We start from the raw sequence: 22,886 nt of genomic DNA, 5'->3' as shown, positions 1-22,886 counted from the left end.
AATTTTTTATTGTGATTTGGCTCAAGCTTTATATGGATGGAAATTCAATTAAAATACACAAAACCAACATTTTAATTTTTATTTAAGTAAGTAAAAATACCTTAAATGTGCTTGATACATAAGAAAAGAGTATCAAAGTTTATCAAAACACATTTTGCATTTAAACGTGATTTATTAAACAATAATAGGGATGGTGTCCATAGCATCTGTCTGCCAGAAGCTGGGACTGGGTGACAGGGGATGGATCACTGGATGATTCCCTGTTCTGTTCATTCCCTCTGGGGAACCTGCATTGGTCACTGTTGGACTTTTAAAAATAAACCTGCATTAAATTTTTTTAAAAGAAAATCATTGATTTCCCCCCCCCCCTTCATCCTGCTTTAAAGTGAGTCTCGGTCAGGAAGAGGTTATTCTATGCCAGCCTTTGTGCAGAGTGCGTCTCAGCTAGACTTCTCACATCTTCCTCTGCAGCCAAACCCCGCAGCACAGGATCTAATGGGGAGAACCCCGAAGGGAAACTGACCAGACTAGGGACACAATCTGAGCGGAACTGAAGGGCAAGGAAGGATTATGTAAATTAGGTGTGGGAAATGGTGAGCTGCTCACCTGCGATGCAGGAGAGGAGGCTGAACCTTGTCCCACTGGGGAGCATGGGGCCTTTTGACAGTCTCCTAAAAACAGGGTGGTTTGGGTTTGGATTCCCTATTGGTGTTTCACTGCAGATTGTCTCTTGCAGCTTTGCTGAAGAATAACTTCCGGAAAGAGAAGTCACTCGGGTCCCGACCACTACTGGAGATCTACTCGGCCTCGGGAGTTCCCCTGGCCAGCGTTCTGGTGAGTGCCTAGCTAGTGCCAACTCCCTGTGGGCCTGTCCTGCTGGTAGCACCTGGACACAAGCGATATCCTTTTAGCTCTACCATGTTCATAGAATCATAAAATATCAGGGTTGGAAGGGACGTCAGGAGGTATCTAGTCCAACCCCCTGCTCAAAGCAGGACCAATCCCCAAGTAATTTACTTTTAATTCCTTCCCATGTGTGTCTCCAAGGTGTCTTCAGGAGCTTGGAACTGATTGGCCTGCATCTGGGGTGGGAAATCTGGAGCACAGGGCTGCCTAAGCTGAATGGAAGCAGTGATGTGTGTGGTGGTATCCCGCCTCCAGCACTGGGCAAGGTCCGGTGCTTCAGATGCCAGTCTGACAGTGGTGTATGGGAGGAGGGGCTGGAGACAGCCCGCTAACCCTGGCAGCAGTCAGGAGAGGTCCTGAAGCAGGAGGGTGGATTATCCAAATTGTAGCTATTATTTATTTCCAGTGAAGCCCACAATGCACTTCATACCGAACAGATCTAAAGGCAGGCTCGGGCCCTGCCCCCAGGAGCTTGCAGCCGGGGTGGACTAGGACTTACAAGATCATGTCTCTGCCACTGCCTTCCTGTGAGACCTTGGGCTAGTCATTTAGCGTCTCAGTGCCTCACTCCCCCATCTGTCTGGTCCATATTGATTTTAACGCTCTGGGTCAGGGGCTGTCTCTGACTATGTGCACGGTAGGTCCCCAATCTCAGCTTGGTCCACGTCTGTAACAATGAATACTACAGCCTGGGGGAGCCAGAGCTAGTGCCCAGGGTCCGGGTGTGGGCAGCGAGTGGGGTGGTGGTACCAGAAGTGGTGATGTGGGGAGGGCCTGGCCATGGGATGTTGACCTCCTGGAGGAGACAGAATGAGGTGGAGAGGCTGGGAAGGGAGGGGCAGATCAGTGGGTCTGCAGCAGAAGGACGCACTTGAAGCTGCATAAGGGGGAGTATGGGGAGAAAAGGAGGGGGCCTGTGGGACCCCATGGAGATGGGGATCAGCTGGAGTGGGAGGAGGAGAACCAGGGCAGGGTGGAGTCGTGAAAGGCCAAGGACAGCCAGGTGCCAAGGAGAAGGGCCTGATGGCTGGGATTGGAGGCCCAGAGAGGTGTCTTGTGACTCCAGCTCTGCTGTGCTGGCTGATGTGAATTCGGCAGTGTAGTTATAGGGGTTTTCCGTCACTGTATGAAAGTGACCCCTCCTGGCAGCGGGACTGATGTGCAGAGCATGGTTCTGTCCTTCCCCGCAGTGGAAGAGTGGCCAGGTGGTGCAGCTGGGTTGGACTGCCAGCGAGGACCTGCTCTGCATCCAGGAGGATGGCACCGTCCTCATCTACAACCTCTTCTGTGAATTCAAGCGACACTTCAGCATGGGCAATGTGAGTGCGGATGGTGCGAGCTGGGTGGCTGTGTCAGCGGAGGGAGGCTGGGCTGGTATTTGGATCAAGAAAGTGAGAATCAGGACTCCTGGGTTCTGTTCTCTGCTCTAGAAGGGAGTGGGGGCCAGGGAGGGGGGATTCTGGGATCCTAGGACTCCTGGGTTCTATTCCCGTCTGTGAGAAGGGCTGTGTAATCTTGCGGTTAGACCATGGAGCTATGAGCTAGGACTCCTGGGTTGTTTCTTTATCTGCCATTAATTGCTGCGTGACCTAGAATAAATTCGTTCCACTTGGGACTTCGTTCTCCTTTTTGGAGCTGAGGAGTGATGACCTGGGCCTAGCCTGCCTCCCACGGGATGATGTGAGGCTGACTCAGTCACAGTGTGTACCGTGGTTTGACCCCCGAAAGGCGCTGGCGGGGGCAGAGGGGAGGATACTGTGTTCCGCTTGCCATCAAACTGGCATGTTATACGTCTTTGACTGCGCTGGGGATGGTCAGGCTCCCAAATCCATCCTTGGCCTGGATCCACGCATGAGTCACTGCCTGGGTCCTGAGAGGGGGCGGCCAGGAAGCTGGGCACAGCTGTCACTAGGGCTGCGAACTGGCCTGAGGACCCTGGAGGAGCTGTCAACAGGTTAAGGCCCCGCTCATCTCAGAACATCCTTTGAATTGAGGCGTGAGCTGTGCACAATTTCAGGTTGGCTGGGACGGCAGGTGTCCCTTGGGCAGAGCTCCTGCTGAGCCTTTCCTGAGGAGACAGGATGGAGCTGGGCTCATGGTACGAGCTGGAAATGCGATTGTGTAAATGGCATTTCTGCCGTGCTTCTCAGGAGCCCTGCCAGTGCCAGGCGACCAGGGTTCCTGCTGGTCTCGGGATCTCACCCGGGCGCTGGGCTCTCCCTGCCTCTGGCACTGTGACCTGCAGTACTTGGGGCTTAGCTGACAACCGCAGCGAAGAGGCCTGAGGCCTGTACCGCCAGCTCACCCACCTCTAACAGGCTGGTCGGAGTGAGAGCTAGCTAGTGGCAGTGCTGACCGTGGCTGTGATGTGGAGCCACGTGTTAGAGCGAGAAGGGGCTGCCCCAGTCCCTCATCTGGCCATGTCTGTAGTTCAGGGTCTCGTTCTCTGGCGCCCCGCTGGTGATCCCATTGTCTCCCTGGCGCTGAGCTTTCCCCAGTCTCCGTGGCAGTCTCTGGGCCATGCCTCTGTCTCTGTCTTGTGGCTCAGGAGGTCCTGCAGAACCACGTGCGGGAAGCGAAGGTTTTCCACACAGAGTACGGCACAGGCGTGGCCATCCTCACTGGAGCGCACCGCTTCTCCCTCACCACCAACATCGACGACCTCAAGCTGCGCAGGATGCCGGAGGTGCCAGGTACGCTACCCCCATCCCTGCCCTTTTCTTTGGGCCTGGGAAGAGGGCCTGACCACCTGTGTCTGCCCTCTGGCAGGGCTGCAGAAGCTCCCCTCCTGCTGGGCTGTCCTGTCCCAGGACAGAGTGACCATCATCTTGTTAGCTGTTGGCCAGGACCTGTATCTCCTGGACAACACATCTTGCTCTGTGGTGGTGAGTGAGCGACGGGGAAACTGGTGGGAGGGGTCAGATCCAGACCTGGAGACCAAAGGCCTGTACCTCCCTGCACAGCTCCAGCAATGCGGCACCCTCCTCTTGTATCCCTGGTGTGGCCCTGCCTCTGCTAGCAGGCTGGAGAGAGAACATCGCTCTCCGGGCTCTGGCCTTTCACAAGCACTAGTGGTGTGTCCAGTGCCAATCCCCCCCCAGCCTGCACCCTGCTGAGCTGCTGCTATGTTGATCTGTCCCTTTATCACCTCTGTCTTGTTCTCCCTGCATTGTAGACTCCACCTGGAATCAGCGCCCACGCTGGTGCTTACGTGCAGATGGCAGTGTCCTTCAACTACCGCTACCTTGCCCTGTTCACCGACACGGGCTCTATCTGGATGGGGACGTCCTCCCTGAAGGTGAGTGCTGCCCCTAGGGCGCTGCCTGTCTGTCACCTGCCGGCCAGGGCTGCAGTCTGCTCTCCTGAGTCCCCGGAGCCTCTGGTGCAGGCAGCTGGATCTGAGACAGCCTCAGTGAATCCTAGAATATCTGGGTTGGAAGGGACCTCAGGAGCCATCTAGTCCAACACCCGGCTCAAAGCAGGACCAACCCCCAACTAAATCATCCCAGCCAGGGCTTTGTCAAGCCTGACCTTAAAAACCTCTAAGGAAGGAGATTCCACCACCTCCCTAGGGAACCCATTCCAGTGCTTCACCACCCTCCTAGTGAAATAGTGTTTCCTAATATCCAACCTAAACCTCCCCCACTGCAACTTGAGACCATTACTCCTTGTTCTGTCATCTGCCACCACTGAGAACAGCCAAGCTCCATCCTCTTTGGAACCCCCCTTCAGGTAGCTGAAAGCAGCTATCAAATCCCCCCTCACTCTTCTCTTCTGCAGACTAAACAATCCCAGTTCCCTCAGCCTTTCCTCATATGTCATGTGCTCCAGCCCCCTAATCATTTTTGTTGCCCTCCGCTGGACTCTCTCCAATTTTTCCACATCCTTCTTGTAGTGTGGGGCCCAAAACTGGACACAATACTCCAGATGAGGCCTCACCAATGTCGAAGAGAGGGGAATGATCACATCCCTCGATCTGCTGTCAATGCCCCTACTTATACAGTCCACAATGCAGTTAGCCTTCTTGGCAACAAGGGCACACTGTTGACTCATATCCAGTGGTGCAGTGCTGGCTGGGGATTGTCCAGCTTTGGGCTCTTGGCCAGGGCAAATGGAGCAGAGCCATACCCTGATCTCCATGTGGACGTGGTGCTGGTGTTCCTGGGGGCGCAGACAGCACCTGGGTGCTAGTGACCAGCTCAGAGCGGCACGTGCTGCCAGGGAGGTTCCTACAGCTGCCCTGGCAGAGGATCCTGATGTCCCCATCTGAGCAGAGCCTGCACTCCTCTTACCCCCCAGCTGTATCTCCCTGTAAATCGCGTCTCTTCCCCTGCAGGAGAAGCTGGGTGAATTCAGCTGTGATTTCCGAGCTCCACCCAGACAGATGGTTTGGTAAGTGGGGCTCTTGTTTTATTCTGGAATGTGGCATCTCCCCCCTCGAGCTGTCTGGGCCCCCATCCTCCTCTGGGGTGCTGGCCTGGAGCAGGTACCTTGCCAGTGTCTGTGTGGCTCCAGGATGGTGCAGATACTGCTGTGGGCTGAGAGTGACTCTGGGAGGCTAGTGGGGCGGTTTGGGAACATCTGCGGAGCGGCAGGAGCAGGCTGCAAGCAGGCCGGGGAGTTTGGCTGAGGGACTGTGCAGAGGCTGGTTGGCTGGCGGGGAGGTTTGGGAACGTCTGCGGAGTGGCGGGAGCAGGCTGCAGCAGGCTGGGGAGTTTGGCTGAGGGGCTGTGTGGAGGGAGGCTGGCTGGTGGGGAGGTTTGGGAAGGTCTGCAGAGTGGCGGGAGTGGGCTGCAGCAGGCTGGGGAGTTTTCCTGAGAGAGGGAGGCTGGCTGGCAGGGCGGTTTGGGAAGGTCTGCGGAGTGGCAGGAACGGGCTGCAGCAGGCCGGGGAGTTTTCCTGAGAGAGGGAGGCTGGCTGGCAGGGCGGTTTGGGAAGGTCTGCAGAGTGGTGGGAGTGGGCTGCAGCAGGCCAGGGAGTTTGGCAGAGAGGGGCTGTGCGGAGGGAGGCTGGCTGGTGAGGAGGTTTGGGAATATCCAGGGAGCGGCAGGACCGGGCTGCAGCAGGCTGGGGAGTTTGGCCGAGAGAGGGAGGCTGGCTGGCAGGGCGGTTTGGGAAGGTCTGCAAAGCGGTGGGAGTGGGCTGCAGCAGGCCAGGGAGTTTGGCTGAGAGGCTGTGACGCTGGGCACAGCCTCACTCCATTGTGTCCTAACAGAACAGACCTCTCATTGTGACAGGTGCACGCGTCCCCGGAGCAAGCAGCGGGCAGTGGTGGTGGCGTGGGATCGTCGGCTCCTGGTGGCTGGGAACTCCAAGGAGTGTATTCAGTATCCTTTGGAGCGGGGCAGCAGGGCAGATCCTGGGGTGTCGAGGCAGGAAGTGCTTGGGGGTGCTGGGATCTGATGATTGAGAAGCACTTTGGGGCCTCAGCCCGTTTCCCCGGAGGCCACTGTGGGACGGTTGCCTCTGTTATGTTTTCAGTGCTTTGCCATTTCCCTCTGGTGCTGCTCTGGCCATCAGGAGCCTGATCATCCTGTTACTTCCATTCCTCCCACCCCTACATCTAGCCTCTTGCCTTGCCCAGCATAGGCCCCGCTCCGGTGCAGCATTTATCTCCTCAGAGCGCCTCGATGGCATTATATCCCCTTGATCCCTGGTCAGCCTAGCTGGGTGTGATGGCAGAGGCTCCTTCCTCACCATCTTTTCTCTCCTCATATGGGACCCATTCCAAACCCCTAATCATTTTAGTTGCCCTTCTCTGAACCTTTTCTAATGCTTAGTCATTTCTGAACTGCAGTGCTTGTTCGAGTCAGAGACGTGACTCGAGGGACCCCCGGGGAGTAGCACTCGGGCAGTTAGAGCATAGGATTGCGAGCCAGGAGACCTGGATTTGTGCCTGCCTCTGCCACCGACTGGGGCTTGTCAGAACGTAGGAGCTGCCAGATGGGCTCAGCCCCGGGGCCTGATGCGGCCCCACCAGCTATCCCAGAGGAAGGTATAAATCCTGCCGTAGCCAGTGGGGGGTGGGGTGTAATCAGGCCCCCATGAAAGTCTCCTCCTGATCCCTAGTAGGTGGAGATCAGCTGAGTCCTGTGAGCAGCAGCTTGATCTCCTGTCCCAGCATGTTCGCATTAGCAATTATCACTCTGGAGAGACTTGGTCTCTCCACTGGGCCCTGCTTTGCCCCTCTCCTGAGCAGGGCTAGCACCCCAGCCTTGTGACAGGGCTGGCTCAGCGGGATCGCCTAGCTGGGAGGGGCTCCTGGAGACGTGTTGCACAGCTGTGGATCCTTAGTGAAGAGCGTAGGTTTGTTCTGGACGAGGATTCCTACCTGGTGCCGGAGCTGGACGGGGTGAGGATCTTCTCTTGTACCACGCATGAGTTCCTGCACGAAATCCCTGGTGAGCCTGTGGGGGTGGGGATTTGGTTGCTGTTGGACACGGATTTCCGAATGTCCAAACCTGATTAAGGTCCAGGGAGGGAGGGGGAGGCAGCGGCAGCCTGAACGACACAGGCTCTGTTGGATGCCAGATTGCATGGCCTCGTCGTCCTTAGCAGCCGGCAGCCAGTGCTGGCCCTGGAGGCAAGGGAGCTGATAACCTGGGGTAGAATGTCGACACCCCCCCCCCCCCCCCCCCGTATGTGCAGCAACCCCTGTTCCTGGCTACTCCAGTCTTGGGCTTCTATACGGCCCTGCCAATGCCCCTCAGTCCCACCCCCCAATTCCAGGCCTGGTGCCCCTTCCCCACCCAGCCCTGCCCATACCTCTCAGTCCCAACCCTCCAATTCCCCATTCCAGGCCTGGCGCCCCTTCCCCACTCAGCCCTGCCCATGCCTCTCAGTCCCACCCCCCCATTCCAGGCCTGGTGCCCCTTCCCTACCCAGCCCTGCCCATGCCCCTCAGTTGTCCGTCCCCCGCCCCCTCGGCCATTCCAGGCCTGGCGCCCCTTCCCCACCCAGCCCTGCCCATGCCTCTCAGTCCCCGTCCCCCCCATTCCAGGCCTGGTGCCCCTTCCCTACACAGCCCTGCCCATGCCCCTCAGTTGTCCGTACCCCGCTCCCCCTCGGCCATTCCAGGCCTGGTGCACATTCCACACTTAGCCCTGGCCATGCCCCTCACTCCTGACCCGCAGCACCCCAGCTCTTTCAAGCTTGAGCCCTTCTCCCTCTGCTGCCGGTGCCCCGGGCTCCTGAGCAGCAGAAGTTGCGGCTGAAGCCCTGCCTGGCTCAGCAGCACCTTCTTCCTCTCCTGAGCAGCTGTAGCTAGGTGTGTCCTGGTGGCTTGGCCATGCGGGAAATTTCTCCTGGAGTTTGGTCTGAGACCCAGGCGGCACCTGTCAGACAGGTCATGCTAACCTGCAGTGCCCCTGGGAGAGCCCTTGTTTCCTCCCTGGTGGTGTGAAGCCAAGGCCAGAAGCCAGGCCCACTCCTCACTTCCCTGTGCTAGGGGATTTGGGGAGCTCTGTATCTCCGCAGAGCTCCCCACGGTGCTCTCCCTTCCCAACGATCGTGGCCTGTGGAACACAGCAGGGCGAGGGAATTGCTGCAGTGAGCTGGGAAAGAGGCAGCTGCAGTGGAGAAGAGCCTGGGCTGGAAGTCAGCACACCAGGGTCTGGGTCCCAGCTCTGCCATGGACTTGCGGGGTGGCCTTGGCCAAGTCACTTCCCTGGTCTGTGCCTCAGTTTCCCTATCTGTGAAATGGGGCTGTTGGTACCCACGTTCCCCTTTAGAGCTGCGTGTGTGTGGAAAGGTCCATGGAAGAAGGTGCATGTGGGGGTGGGCTCACCCAATGGCGGGTGGCTCACCCGTGGTCTGGGGCAGCGTCTGAGGATGTTTCATCCTTGTTTCAGAGGCCAGCGAGGAGATCTTTAAAATCGCTTCCATGGCGCCTGGGGCTCTCCTGCTGGAAGCACAGAGAGAGTATGAGGTAAGGGCAGGATGCCATCGCAGAAGTCTCCCGTCCCAGCCTTCCTCTTTGAAATCAGCAGGGGCAAAGGGACAGCCAGTGATTCAACGGAGGGGTCAGGGAGGGTCACAGCAGCCGATGGGTCCCACGGAAACCCCATCCAGAGCTATCCCAGCCCCGCCATAGCCCAGTAACTTGCAGGGACCAATGGCCAAGCCAGAGGGGCGTCTGGCTCCAGACAGTGTGGGCCCTTCTCTTAGGGATCTCTCGGGTACAGCTAAATCTATAGATCATTAGTGGTTTGATCTTAGCCAGTAACAATAAAATAGGAAGACAGGAGCAGTGAAGCTTGATTGCCTTTATTAATAAAGTTGCCTTTGTTACTCAAGAACAGCGCATACGAAGAATGGAAATACAGTACCCAGTCCCTGTGCCGATGGCTGGCTGAGCCCAGGCCTGCCTGGTTCGCCCAGTAACTCAGCACTGCATTTTTATCGATAGCCATGGCTGCCTTTCGTACACACGTGGCAGTTGCACATGTTCCCTTTTGTCTGTTACATGTTGCAAATTTCCAAGCATGTGGCACTCTCCGGATGTCCCATGCTACTGGGCTCAGTGTATTGGGGGTTATGATAAACAGGATATTATACCGAGCAACTAACCTTTCCACTCTCACAAACGGTTACACCTCTTACTGCAGGTGATGTGGAAAGCTCATTGGGGGGTTGGCCTTTTCTTAGCCATTAAGCCAAGGGGCCTACAGCTGACCTCTGTGAAGGGCTGCGCAGAGACGGAGCCGCACGTCTCATGCTCCTTGCTCCTGCCCTGCTCCGAGGTGCGGGGGCCAGGCTTGCTCTGCAGTCCCTGCGGCCCCATCCGTGGAGACACCGAGGTGGTTCGCATTCAGGGTGTTCTCGAGGGAAGGCCTCCGAGTGTGGAATTCAGAGCTCGAGGGAGCCAGCTGTGTGCCCTGAGTGGGATTTCAGAGCAGGCCTTTGGCACAAATCTCGCTCTCCGCCCCCCAGCAATGCCTGGTGATGTGCTTGAGCCACTTCTTAACCAGTGTGGGGCAGAGGGGCCCAGCCCTTGCTCTGGAGTAGGTGACTCCGAGACGGCCTGGTGATGGCAGTGTGAGGCACCGGCTTGAGGGAGGCTGGGTGACACATTGGAACAGCCTCCACTCGGTTCAACATGGGCCCTTGGGGGTGCTGAAAACCCAGCCCCTGCCCCCCTTTTCTTTGTAACCTGACACCTTGAGCTGCACAGGGAGGTGGATTCCCAACCTGACTCCACCGTATCCGCTGGGTACGTGGGAAGCACCAGGGCTGCTGAGTTCTGCCCAGGCTCAGGTCCCATGCTTGGCTCTTCCCAACCAGGCAGCGTCCCCAGCGGGGAATCCCTGTGTCTGCCCCCTTGGCCCTGAAAGATCCCAGAGAAAAGGGGCTGCCTCCACCCTGCACCCAGTGCCTGACCCCCCAGAGCATGGTCTGGGTTTACTGCGTGTTGCTGGGGCCGGGAGGGAACAGGAGACCCCTTAACGACGGTGCTTTGAGCCCCGGGTGGGGCCTGTTCCCTCGTCAGTGGTTGCTCTGGCTCTAACAACCTGCTCTGCAAACAGTCTGGAGGCAGAGGCCGTGCCAGTGACAAGAGCCCAGCGGAACCTGGTGGGGTTCCAGCCACGCTGGCTGCTCTGCAAACCCACGCTGGTCATGGCTCTTCTCCCCTCTGGGCGAAGGTTGCTGAGGCAGAGACGGGTCCTGGAGCTCAGGACGTCCCTGGCCTGACCGAAAGGTTCTCTCGTCCCCTCCCAGAAACAGAGTCAGAAGGCGGACGAGTACCTGCGGGAGATCAAGGACCAGAATCTGCTCGCGGAGGCGGTGCGGCAGTGCATCGAGGCAGCTGGCTACGAGCATGAGCCGGAAACCCAGAAGTCTCTGCTCCGGGTAAGTGGGGGAGGATCTGGGATGGGGGGCGTCTCGGCACCCGTTCCCTCCCTGAGCGCCGGCACATCTCTGTCCACAGGCCGCCTCGTTCGGGAAGTGCTTCCTCGACAAGTTCCCCCCGGAGAGCTTTGTGTGGACGTGCCGGGACCTGCGTGTGCTGAATGCCATCCGGGATTACCAGATCGGCATCCCCCTGACCTTCGCCCAGTATCCTCTGCTGGCCGAGGGGTGGCACTGCTGGTGGATCACGCTGGATCCGCTGGTGTCTGTAGCTAGTGCAGGGACGGGGGCCCAAAGGCCCCACCCCAGTGTAACTTCACTGAAATCAGCAGTTACACCACAGATGAATTTGGCCCTGGGAATCAGGACTCCTGGGTTTCATTCCACTGACTGGCCATGTGAGCCCGGGCAGGTCACCTGTTCCCTGTGTGAAATGGGGTGAGGAGCCTCCCTTAGATAAGGAAACATGGGGGCGTGGCTGGCTGATTCCTGCTCATGTGCTCAGGGTCTAACTGATCGCCAGGTGCCAGTCGGGGAGCTCAGGTTGGCAGAGACACTGGAGGGGTGTCACCTTGCACTGCAGCTGGGCCACGGGTCACTTGCCAGGAGCGTCTGGGCATGTCTCACCTGCTCAGCTTTGGGCATTGGTGTCCCTCCTGTTCTCTGTCCAGTCTCCTGCGGGTGGTGAGACCTTGGCCTAGTCCCAGCTATCTGGGGGGTGAGGGGGTGGCCTATGCTGTGCAGGAGGTCAGACTAAGGGATCTGGGGGTCCCTTCTGGCCTTGCACTGTGAGAAGAACGTGCAAGCCGAGGGGAGAGATGCCATGACTGCTCAGGTCATGGGATTGGCTAGCTCAGTGGTTTGAGCATTGGCCTGCTAAACCCAGGGTTGTGAGTTCAATCCTTGAGGGGACCATTTGGGGATTTAGTTGGGGATTGGCAGCAGGGAGTTGGACTAGGTGACCTCCTGAGGTCCCTTCCAACCAGATATTCTAGGATTGTTCCTCGTGGTGGGAGCTGGAACTTGCCAGCACAGCTCAGCCCCCGCCGTTCCTTCACCCTGCTGCTCCTTAACAGCTGATGTAGGTACAAACAGCTCACCATTGAAGTCCTGCTGGACAGGTAACTGCCCCCTCCTGGCTGCGCTTGGGACCATTGCATCCCAAATATCGCTTCTGGCCAGGGCCACGGTCACTTGTGTTACTGCATCAGGAGTCCCTGCTCAGACATTCGGCTCGGACTGGCCCTGCCTGGTTACTCAGCCCCCTCCCTGTCCCCATCCATCCTCTCTGCACCGGCTCATAGAAGTGTGGGGAGCGTTGCTGTCTGCAGCGTCCAGCAGCCAGGGGTCTCTCGACAAACCTCCACGACACGCACCAACCTCTGCCGGTGTGGTGCCCAGTAGGCAGCCCCCTCTTAGGGCTGGACCTTGCTTCAGTCACCCTGGCTCGTTCCGGCCCTGTCCCTGCAGTAGCTGGGACCACGGGGCCAGGTGTCATGGCATCCTGCTATGGTCACTTGCCCACCAGGAAGGAACTGGCCTTGTTCCACAGAGGCCATCGAACAGTCACTGGGTGGAGGCGACTGAGCGCACGGCCGGCCTGGCTCTGGGCCAGGCATGTGCAGGTGGAAGCCCCCCCCCCCCCCGACTCCCTGCTGAGCGCCATGGGAGATGTCCCTGGCTGGTCCCTGCAGGGCCGGCTGTATGACCCCGCCTGCTCTGTGCCGGAGTGGGCCCTGTGCATCACTAACAGCTGCTTAACAATAAATACAATTAAACCCACAAGCCGCCCCAGGTTACTGTTGGCGTTCGACCCCCATTCCCTGGGCTTCCTCACTGCATTTACCCCCGTCCTGTTCGCTCCCCTGGGCTGTTGCCCTTCTCCCTGGCAGCGAGCGCTCTCTTACCCGCCTTGCCAGGTCAGCTGCCAGGGACTTTTCACCCCAAGCGTTACGGCTGGGCCCTCTTACAGGGGCACGGCCCTAAATATTTCTTCCTGTCCACTGCGGGGAAGTGGGAACTAGTGTCACCCCCATCATGGCCCTTTATGTGCTGCCCTGGCCTATGCCTAGCAGAGGGGGATAGGGCTGTCACGGAGTCCCTGGGCAATGCTCTGGAACTGCTCCCCACCAAGCCAGTCAGGACTTTGGGGAGCCTCCTCTCCCTTGGAGCAGACTTGTTCAGGGCAAGAAGCTCACACGTCTTCACCTCCTGGGTCTCTCCTTGGAGCATTCAGCATCCTCTGCCCCTCCGTGCGCTTCCCACAGCGAGCCTGCCCCAGTGGGGTCCTGGGGAATCCACCGGGTTCTGCACCCCCACTTTGCAGTCAGACGTGACTCTCAGCCAGCCAGTAAAACAGAGGTTTATTCGATGACAGGAACAGGGTCTAAAACAGAGCTTGTAGATACAGCGAACCAGACCCCTCGGTCGGGTCCATTCTGGGGGGCAGTGAACCAGACCCCCACGTCTGCACTTCACTCCCCATTCCCGGCCAGCTCCAGACTAACCACCCCTTCCAGCCCCTCCTCTCTGCTCAGATCCTTTCCCGGGCCAGGAGGTCACCTGATCCCTTTGTCTCCAACACCTTCAGTTGGCACCTTTGCAGAGGAGGGGCCCAGGCCATCAGTTGCTAGGAGACAGTACCAGGCATTTAGGTGCACTGGCCCTTTGTTCTGCAAGATACTTAAGAACTGCCATGGGGACACTGAGGCACCAACCCAGTATTCAGAGAAAACATTAAGAACATTCCCAGTTCGTCACAGGGGCATGGCGGGGAAGGGCCGTTCTGGGGAGCTCAGAGGGCTCTGGGGAGCTGGCTGGGTTCCCGGATGTGCTTGGAGAGCTGCTGGCGTTCTCGTCCGGGGGTGGTTGATGTTCCCTTTGCCCGTGTCTCAGGTTAGTTCTGCGGAGGCTGTACCCCCTCGCCATCAAAATCTGCGAGTACCTGCGTCTGTCGGAGTTCCAGGGCGTCAGCAGGATTCTGGCTCACTGGGCCTGCTACAAGGTAGGCGGGGAAGCCAGAGCAGGGGCAGTTCTTGGAGCACTCCCCTTGGGTGCCAAGAGCTGGGCCCAGACCTCCCCTCCCGCCCCTCCAGGTGCAACAGAAGGACAAGTCTGATGAGGAGGTTGCACACGCCATCAATCAGAAGCTGGGAGACACCCCTGGCATTTCGTACTCGGAGATCGCTGCCCGGGCATATGACTGTGGCCGGACGGAGCTGGCCATTAAGGTGTGTGCGGGGTGGGGGTGGGGAGACTGGGGGGCACTGACAGGGATCCGAAGCACATGGCATTTGGCAGGGTGGTTGGTGATACCCCCTGGCCCACTGTGCCCGTTTAACTCCGCTCGCAGTGCTAGAGTAGCACACGGGTACCTCTCCCAGCACTGCCAGCTTGTCCAGGGAACGGCCCTGCTGAAGAAATGGAGCCCGCCTGCCCAGCACCCCTACCCAGCACATGGAGCCGGGGCTCTGGCTTCATGCTGATGCCAGAGGCCTGTGCACTGAAGGAGCTTCTCTCTTGGGGGCAGTTGCTGGAGTACGAACCCAGGTCCGGGGAGCAGGTCCCGCTGCTGCTGAAGATGAAAAAGAGCCAGCTGGCCCTGAACAAAGCCATTGAGAGCGGAGACACAGACCTAGGTACGGCTGTGCGGGGAAGGCTCCCAGGGGCTCCAGCGGCCAGGATATACTGGAGCCTTTCCACTCCAGGCCCTGGCTCTCAACAGGCCCAGGTCTCTGGTGTCTGAGCCATTCTGGGCTGGCTCCAGCAGTCTCTGGGGAATGAGATTGGGTCTCGAACCCATGTGCATCCCAAACCAGCAGGATCAGGGCCTCCTGTGGCCAAGAACCGAATGGGCTAGAGCTGCGCCCTCCCCCCCTGACCTGCCCTCCTGCCCCGAGGAATCCCTGCTGGCGGGAGGCAGGCTCCCCCTAGACCAGCTCAGGGCCAGGCTGAGCTCTACGAGCTGCCAAGTGATGGTGCCTGCCAGCCTCTAGGCGGTGGGGAAGCTTCTCCCCTGTCCCCCCAACCTCTCTGAATTCAGCAAGCCCTCCCACCAAGCCTTTGCACCCCCATTCTGGACCCCACTGAGAGCTGGCTGGCTGGACCTCCCCTGATTGCTGTATGTTGCTCAGTGCCCTGGCCACTGGGGGGTGGGGGTGGGGGGGAAGGTCTCTCTGCACCCGTAGCCCTTCTAACGCGCTGTCTCTGCCCAGTTTACACTGTCGTGTTGCACCTGAAGAACGAACTGAATCGTGGCACTTTCTTCATGACTCTACAGAAGCAGCCAGTGGCTCTGAGTCTCTACCGCCAGGTGAGAGGCCGGCCACCCCCTCTGTGCCCGTAAGCGAGTGGGGCTCATGGGCGTGTTAAGCTGCCAGGGCACTTCAGGGCCGTGCTGCCCGCTGTCATCCCCCACTGGTGGTGTGAGAGGTGACCGGTGCCATGCTGGGCCAGGGGGCTGAGCGAGGGGGGCTTCCTGTGACTGTGTCTTTGTAACAAGCCCGTCGACTCTCATGGGGGTGGGGGTGTCAGCTGTAACCTTGTGTATCGTGTCCCAGTTCTGCAAGCACCAGGAGCTGGAGACACTCAAGGATCTGTACAACCAGGATGACGATCACCAGGAGCTCGGGAACTTCCACGTCCACTCCAGCTACTCCAGTGAGAAGGTAGGTCTCCTTGGAGCTGATGGGGCCTTGCAGGGTGGAGGGAGGGGGCTGCCAGACCCTTGGCTAGAGGATCCACCCATCTGAGACGGGGATTACCAGCCTCTGAGGAGGGCCAGACAGTCTGGTGCAGAGGGATAAAGATGTGCTGAGACGGGAGATGCCTCTGTGGTGCTGGCCTCCCTGTGGTACAGGGTGGGAGACTCGGGGCCTGACACCAAGGGGGTGCTGGCCTCCCTGTGGTACGGGGCAGGGGACTCAGGGCCTGACACCAAGGGGACGCTGGCCTCACTGTAGTACGGGGCAGGGGACTCGGGGCCCCACACTAAGGGACGCTGGCCTCCCTGTGGTATGGGGGGGACTCGAGGCCTGACACTAAGGGGATGCTGGCCTCCCTGTGGTATGGGGGACGGACAGACTCGGGGCCCGACACTAAGGGGGTGCTGGCCTCCCTGTGGTGTGGGGTGGGGAGGGGTCTTGGGGCCTGACACTAAGGGGGCGCTGCCCTCCCTGTGGTATGGGGTGGGGAGGGGTCTTGGGGCCTGACACTAAGGGGGCGCTGGCCTTCCTGCAGTGTGGGTCCGGGGAGAGGGGGGAGAAGGCTACTCACGTGAGGAAACAGAAGGATTGTGGGAAGATTGGAAAGTGCTTTCTCCTTAAATCCCCAGCCTTGGGGCGCCATGCCGGGGGTTGGGTGGCTCCTGATGTGCGATGTGGGGTTGTCCTTCCCCCGAGGCTGGACAGGCTCAGCCTGGCTGGCCCCAGCCCTTTAGGGCAGGCACAGCTGGGCACGGGTGTGCCCTGCCTGGCACAGAGCCCGAGTGCTTGGCCTGTGGGTTCCCTGCACAGGGAGCAGGTCCCTCCTCTCCGTTCCCTGGGGAGGGGTGCACGGGAGCAGCCTGGCCCCCTCTTCCCTTGGTGCAGGCTGGGCAAAGACGGGGGCACTTGGGGAGAGAACTGGGCTGGGTGGGTGAATCCCTCGGGACTGGGGTTCTGTCGGGCTGCCTCGTGCCTCTGCAGTGATCTCTGCCTGCTGCTTTGAGCCCGGTGAAGTGCATGTGGGGTGGGTGTAACTGCCCGCCCACCCCACAGGTCTGTTCAGCCTCCTAGGGGGAGGGAGAATTAGCTGCCCACGGATACTGGACAATAAGGAGCTTCCTGGTCGTTGAATGAATAGCAGGAGGAGCCCAGGTCCCAGAGCTCCCACCCATCGGCCATCGCTAGTTGGAACCGGGCCTGGGTAGTCAGCTGCCCCCGTTCCTGTCTCGTGGGCGAGTCCTGCAGGGATGGGACCTTCCCTCATCCGTTTGTCCCAAGTCCTGACCCACAGGCACATCCGCCCAGAAGCGCTGGCTGGCTCGCATGGCTGCCCCACCTAGTGTGTGGGGGAGGCTGTGACTAGCCCGGCGGTTGCCATGTCCCTTCCAGCGGATCGAGGGGCGTGTAGGGGCGCTGCAGAACGCAGTGGACGAGTACTACAAGGCCAAGAACGAGTTTGCTGCCAAGGTGAGCGTGGCTGGGGGCTCTGGATGAGCCAGTAGGGGCCAGCTGGTGCTGCCTCCGGCCGGGCCTGCCTGCAGAGGGCCTTCCTGCTGTAGTTAGGGGCTTGGAGCCCGGCTGGGAGCAGTGCTCGGCGCTGCCAGGTGGGGACCCGGGCAGCAGGAGCTGTGGAAGGAGCGTGCTCTGCTCCTGACAGCCCATGGGGCTGAGGGGGCCCTGGAATAGGGCAACGGGAGGAACTTCCCTTGGTGCTGAGCTGCATAAAGCACAGCCCTCTTCCAGACAGCCTGAGCCTTCATGTCTCCGGGGATGCCCTGGGGTGGGGAACGCCACGGGTGGGGTAGCCTTGCTCATGGAGATGGATGCCCCAGGGGAGAGCCCAGTCCTGGTGTCTGCTTCACAGGCCACAGAGGATCAGATCAAACTGCTGCGGATGCAGCGCCGCTTGCAGGACGAGCTGGACAAACCCTACGTAGATTACTCCCTGCACGACACCGTCTACAGCCTCATCCTGGATGGCAACCACAAGCGGGCGGAACAGCTGTACCGCGACTTCCGAATCCCTGACAAGAGGTCAGTGCGGGGGGCGCAGAGCGGGTGGGCAGACGCTGCTCCCAGAAGGCCTTTTGCCACCAGATGAGCCGTTCCAAGTACACGCCGCTCATATCCACAAGGCTCCTGGTCAGAGGCTGGGGCAGGAACCAGGGCTAGGCCAGGGTGCTGGGTTGTCAGCCCTGGAGACTGGTGGCCTTTGGTTATCACCATCCCTGCAGTGCGGACAGCAGCTGTGGGAGAGCATGTACATGTGATGGGCTTCCGCTGCTGCTCTCACACCCGGCTTGGGGAGCAGCACTTCTCCGTCCTCTGGCCCCTGCAGCCCTTGGTGCCCTGACCAGCCCCAGGGAGTAAATACCAGTGGGGGGGGGGGGGCGGGAGGGGACGGATGGGCAATTGGACCTGTTGTTGTTTATCTGTATTGCCACAGTGCCCAGGGGCACTGCACAAACACAAAACAACAAGACAGCCCCTCCGGGCTTCCAACCAAAGTGGAAGATGACAGGCGGCTGCAGAAAGGGGGCGGGTACAGGGAAACAATTAAACCCCATTGGTCACATGACAGGCACCCGTTTGCGTAGGGCGCAGAGCCGTCTAGATGAGATGGCAGGCTGGATGCATGCAGAGCCATAGGCTGCCTGTCCCATTGTCACCCTCTGTTGTTGGGGCCTTTCTCCCCTCACTCCTGAACGTCAGTGTTGGGTGTGGCACTGCCCAGCATTGCTGGCAAGGCAGGGTGGGGTTTGCTTTGGGTGGATATGGGGCTGGGCTGGTGATTGATGTACTGCCAGCCCCTTGGGAATTGGACCCAGCAGTCCTTGGGGGCTGGGCGTTGGGGGGGGTGTTAAACTAGTTGATCTGATGGCCACAGTAACAACCGCGAGGTGTCTGCTCCCCAGGTTCTGGTGGCTGAAGATCAGCGCCCTGGCCGAGCGGGAGGACTGGGAGGAGATGGAGAAGTTTTCCAAGAGTAAGAAGTCGCCCATTGGCTACCTGGTAAGAGATTCTCTTCACCATAAGAGACCCCCTGGCTGGGAGCATCCTGCCCCGGCTTGCTCCCAGCTGTCTGCCTTTGGTATGGATCCCACAGAAAGGGCACCAGACCTTTGGTTTCCCCTGGCTGGGAAGGGGGAGCTGAGTGCTGAACTCAGACTGCTGGCAGGGAACGTGGGCCTCGGGACGCAGCCCCCTCTGGCCAGCTCAGACGCAGCACTGGCAGATCCCTGATGGGGTCTCAGGTTGTCCCAGTGTGGGACCCTGGAAGCTCACCTCTCCTCCAGCTCCCAGGAGAATTCCACCAGCCCAGGGGGCAGAGTGTGAGGTTCGAGGCACTCGGGCACTAAAGAACCACCCCTGAAGCCAAGGGCACAGGCAGGTGTAGCGGGTGGCGGCTCGAGGGTTGAGATGAACGAGGTTGATGGCAGCAAGCCAGAAGAGCAGTCCCATGAGCCAAGCCTACCACCTGCACTGATTCCCATCTCCCTTGTTCTCCATACCAGCCCTTTGTCGAAATCTGCATGAAACATCACAACCGCCACGAAGCCAAGAAGTATGCCGCCCGCGTGACCCCGGAGCAGAGGGTCAAGGCCCACATCCTGGTGAGGTACGTCTGCTGGAGAGTTGATGGGGAGCAGCCCCCTGCTAAGGCAGAGCAGAGTGCTCCAGTTCCCCAGGAGACCCTGCATGGGCAGCGTGTCTGAGCGCGCAGGTGGGGGTAGGAGGGGGTCGGCTGGGTTTTGAGTGTAGGGTGGATTGCAGATGGGCATTCCCTGTGTGAATCACAGAATATCAGGGTTTGAAGGGACCTCAGGAGGTATCTAGTCCAGTCCCCTGCTCAAAGCAGGACCAACCCCAACTAAATCATCCCAGCCAGGGCTTTGTCAAGCCTGACATTAAAAACATCTAAGGATGGAGATTCCACCACCTCCCTAGGTAACCCATTCCAGTGCTTCACCACCCTCCTAGTGAAATAGTTTTTCCTAACATCCAACCTAAACCTCCCCCACTGCAACTTGAGACCATTGCTCCTTGTTCTGCCATCTGTCACCACTGAGAACAGCCGAGCTCCATCCTCTTTGGAACCCCCCTTCAGGTAGCTGAAAGCAGCTATCACATCCCCCCTCACTCTTCTCTTCTGCAGACTAAACAATCCCAGTTCCCTCAGCCTCTCCTCATAAGTCATGTGCTCTAGCCCCCTAGTCATTTTTGTTGCCCTCCACTGGACTTTTTCCACATCCTTCTTGTAGTGTGGGGCCCAAAACTGGACACAGTACTCCAGATGAGGCCTCACCAATGTCAAATAGAGGGGAATGATCACGTCCCTCGATCTGCTGGCAGTGCCCCTACTTGTACAGCCCAAATTGCTGTTAGTCTCCTTGGCAACCAACACTGCTGACTTATATCCAGCTTCTCGTCCACTGTAGCCTCCAGGTCCTTTTTCTGCAGAACTGCTGCCTAGCCCCTAGTCAGTCCCTAGTCTGTAGCAGTGAATGGGATTCTTCCATCCTAAGTGCAGGACTCTGCACTTGTTCTTGTTGAACCTCATCAGATTTCTTTTGGCCCAGTCCTCTAATTTGTCTAGGCCCCTGTCTGTGCCCCATTCTGTCAAATGCCATGACCCCTCTCAGGGAAGAGGGGATTGCTCTCTGCAGGGGAGGAGCTCCTTTCGATGCACTGGCATCTGGCTCTGTACTGCGACTAACACCTCGTCCTGTGGTTGAGAGAGAGGGTTGGGGTGCAGGGTCCCCCACCCCAGCATGGGAGTAATGTCACAGGAAGATGGGGAGCAGGTGGGCAGTTAAGTCAAGGTGACAGGGTTTTATGAGCAGGGAAATACCCAACCCTTGCAGAGGAGGCGGGGCTGCCCTGTCCTGCACTTGGAGGACCGAGGTCTGTGTGTGGTCAGTGTGTACCAGGTCCTGTGCTGCCATGATTATAGCAGGGCCCTACCCCCAGAGCTAACAGAGACTCAGTGAGCTATTAACTCCAGGGTGAGTCATTCTGCTTCTGCGCACTAACGGGCAGTGGGGCACATCTGCTCATCTTCCCTCGCACTCTCCTGTGCACTACAAGTGTAGTGGAAAATTTAACCACATGTTGAGTTTGGATCAGATCAGCCTGAGGCTCCTTTATTGATTACAAGCGCAGGGAGGTAATGGCTCTCAGGAGCTGTCCCCCGATTCAAGAAACACACAAGCCTTTTTAAGCTTAAAACCACCGACAAATTACACATACATTTCATGTCGATTACCTTATTTGGAATACAATTGCAAAATGTAATAAAGGTCCAAAGCAGAAAGAAACAATCATCTCCCTTACTTGGCTTTTCCCGTTGTTGTTCCCCCCTCTCTAGCTCTTCTGTGGTTTGACTTTTCTAACGCTTCCATTGTGGTTATAGGAAAAACAAGCTTGGCTATGGCAAATTGTGTTTGGGGACTTCCCACTTCGTCGCCTCGTGCCCCCTGTACACAGAAGGCCATTGTTCTGTTTTGGGGACTTTCCATCCCACTTTTGCCTCTTCATGCCCCTTACACACACACAAGCAAACTCAGCTTATACTTCAGGCCTACTAACTTGACCAAAGCCTGAGGCCCTCTATAAATTTTCCTTCACACAAGGAACAATCCTGACACTATCTGCACACAGCCAGGAGGTGGGGCATGCGCCTGCCTGCCTGCAAGGAAGGAGTTTCCTCTCTGAGTGCTCAGCCTCTTGTTGTGTGCTCCATGGGCCTGTCTGTGTCCCTGGTGGCAGCTGCATACCCACAGCAGCATGCACCTCGGCAGGGCGGTGGGGGGTGCACATACCTACAGCAGCGTGTGCCCTATGGGAGTGGGGGGGGCCAGGCATCCCTGAACCAGCTGTGAGATTGCCAGCTAAGGCAGGGTGGTGGTGGTGGTGGTGGGTGGGATGGGGTGGTCCCACAGCAGAGGGAACCAGGGGGAAATGGAACCTGACTCTGCCCCTGCATGATGCTGACTCTCCCATTGTTTACCGGCAGAGAGTTGGACCAAGCTGCCGATGCTGCCATCGAGCACAAGAATGAGAACGAGATGAACCTCGTCCTGTCCAAGTGCACCGCGGCCACCGACTCCTTGGTTGTGGAGAAGATCAACCGCGCCAAAGCTCAGACCCTGAAAAAATAATCCCTCCCGCCCTGCGCCTGGCCCCTCAGCAGTCTGCTGGAAGCCGGTCTTCTGTATATTCCCAGGGTGTTGGGGTGGGGGGTAGGGGACATAGTCTTGGTGCTGGTGTTATAAGGACAGGAGGCCTGGAGCTTCTCACACATGCAGATCCAGCCCAGGGGCCCACCAGCATGACCTGGGGCCCTGTACTGGGGAATCTTAGGTGGCAGCGATCCCTGTACCTGGGGTGTGGTGGACTCCTGCCCTCTGGAGTTCAGGGTGCTTGGCTGGAGGTGGGAGAAGAACTCGCCTGCTATGTTATGCTGCAGCTGGCCACCCTGCTGCATCCCTGCTCATGAGTGACAGCCCACCCTGCTTCACCCCCTGGAGGAAGCTTTATCCCTGTCCTGTGCAGGTGCATGTACCATCTGCCTCTTGAGGCCCCCCTCTCCCCAGCAGTTCTGCCTCTCCCTCTGCCAGCACCACCCTTCTCCCTGCAGCAGCTTCCTTTTCTCAGCCCAAAAGCTGTCGCAGGAGCCACTGTTCAGGTAGCACTGGGGCCTCTGGCAGAAGCAGCCTCCTCTCCAGCATCACTGCAGTTCGAGCAGGCCCAGCATCCCCTAACCTGGGGGTGCGGGGAGGTGGGCTCAGCTGGGTGAGCAAGGGAGGGGTTGTGGTGCCCAGTGGGGCTGGTGTGGGGGAGGAGGGGACAGTAACATCTGAAGCTGAGTGATTGTCAGGTTGGAGCCTCTGGTGTCTGGGTTCATGGTGGGGAAGGGGAGATGGCGTGTCACGCTGTAACCTTCACTAGGGTAAATAAATGGCTGAGATCCTCCCCCCCCCCGCTGTGTCTGACTGCGGCTGCCCCAGGGGGAGAAGCTGGGATTTCCTAGGGCACGTGTCGTTCAGCTGCCACCGGTCCACGGGGCAGGCTGCCTCTTCCTGCCAGGCAGCGAGTGCTGCCCTGCTGGCAGCCACGCCAGGAGCTGGGCAGGGCACGCTGCAGCCGGGCTCCGTGGGGCAGGGGGGGAGGGGCAGGGGGGCAGCACCGTCTCCCCCTGGCGGAGCTAAGCGGGACGTGGCCGCCCCGTTCCCTGGCATTGGGGCCAAGCCCTTGAGGGGGGCTAGCTGCCCCTCCCCCTCCTCGATCCTGGCATGGCCCACGGGGGGTGGGGGGAACCAGCCCGACTGCCCGCGAGGCCCTGCCCCCCCCGGGAGTGCAGCGGGCGGGGCTCCTCTCACCTGGAGCCGCCCCCCCCCCCCCCCGGGGCGCAAACTGGCGGGGGGG

At 59.0% G+C, this 22,886-nt stretch overlaps 1 protein-coding gene across 3 annotated transcripts in view; it reads left to right on the top strand.

The window, feature by feature from the left end:
- Positions 1 to 22,433, top strand: part of VPS16 (VPS16 core subunit of CORVET and HOPS complexes) — a 29,612-nt gene extending 7,179 nt beyond the window's left edge. Inside the window, exons 3-25 of one of the 3 annotated variants that reach the window (XR_004000582.1) lie at positions 737 to 834; positions 2,097 to 2,225; positions 3,455 to 3,599; positions 3,676 to 3,791; positions 4,082 to 4,204; positions 5,243 to 5,298; positions 6,144 to 6,233; positions 7,213 to 7,307; positions 8,757 to 8,833; positions 10,624 to 10,755; positions 10,835 to 10,962; positions 11,841 to 11,876; positions 13,651 to 13,759; positions 13,851 to 13,985; positions 14,285 to 14,393; positions 14,970 to 15,067; positions 15,315 to 15,422; positions 16,848 to 16,925; positions 17,323 to 17,492; positions 18,374 to 18,470; positions 18,974 to 19,077; positions 21,475 to 21,685; positions 21,720 to 22,433. Coding sequence is in view for 2 of the 3 variants with exons in the window: in XM_030563947.1 (XP_030419807.1) it covers positions 737 to 834; positions 2,097 to 2,225; positions 3,455 to 3,599; positions 3,676 to 3,791; positions 4,082 to 4,204; positions 5,243 to 5,298; positions 6,144 to 6,233; positions 7,213 to 7,307; positions 8,757 to 8,833; positions 10,624 to 10,755; positions 10,835 to 10,962; positions 11,841 to 11,876; positions 13,651 to 13,759; positions 13,851 to 13,985; positions 14,285 to 14,393; positions 14,970 to 15,067; positions 15,315 to 15,422; positions 16,848 to 16,925; positions 17,323 to 17,492; positions 18,374 to 18,470; positions 18,974 to 19,077; positions 21,475 to 21,619 (2,378 nt within the window). In the remaining variant the exon portion in view is untranslated. Of the gene's footprint in view, positions 1 to 736; positions 835 to 2,096; positions 2,226 to 3,454; positions 3,600 to 3,675; positions 3,792 to 4,081; positions 4,205 to 5,242; positions 5,299 to 6,143; positions 6,234 to 7,212; positions 7,308 to 8,756; positions 8,834 to 10,623; positions 10,756 to 10,834; positions 10,963 to 11,840; positions 11,877 to 13,650; positions 13,760 to 13,850; positions 13,986 to 14,284; positions 14,394 to 14,969; positions 15,068 to 15,314; positions 15,423 to 16,847; positions 16,926 to 17,322; positions 17,493 to 18,373; positions 18,471 to 18,973; positions 19,078 to 21,474 lie in introns of all 3 variants that reach the window. The other 2 variants (XM_030563947.1, XM_030563949.1) reach the window with 2 other exon arrangements.
- The last annotated feature ends 453 nt before the right edge of the window (positions 22,434 to 22,886 follow it).

The sequence above is a fragment of the Gopherus evgoodei genome, chromosome 5, assembly GCF_007399415.2.
Source record: "Gopherus evgoodei ecotype Sinaloan lineage chromosome 5, rGopEvg1_v1.p, whole genome shotgun sequence".
Taxonomy (NCBI): Eukaryota; Metazoa; Chordata; order Testudines; family Testudinidae; genus Gopherus; species Gopherus evgoodei.
The sequence above is the reverse complement of the archived record's forward strand: the minus strand, read 5'-3'. Positions and strand labels throughout refer to the sequence as shown.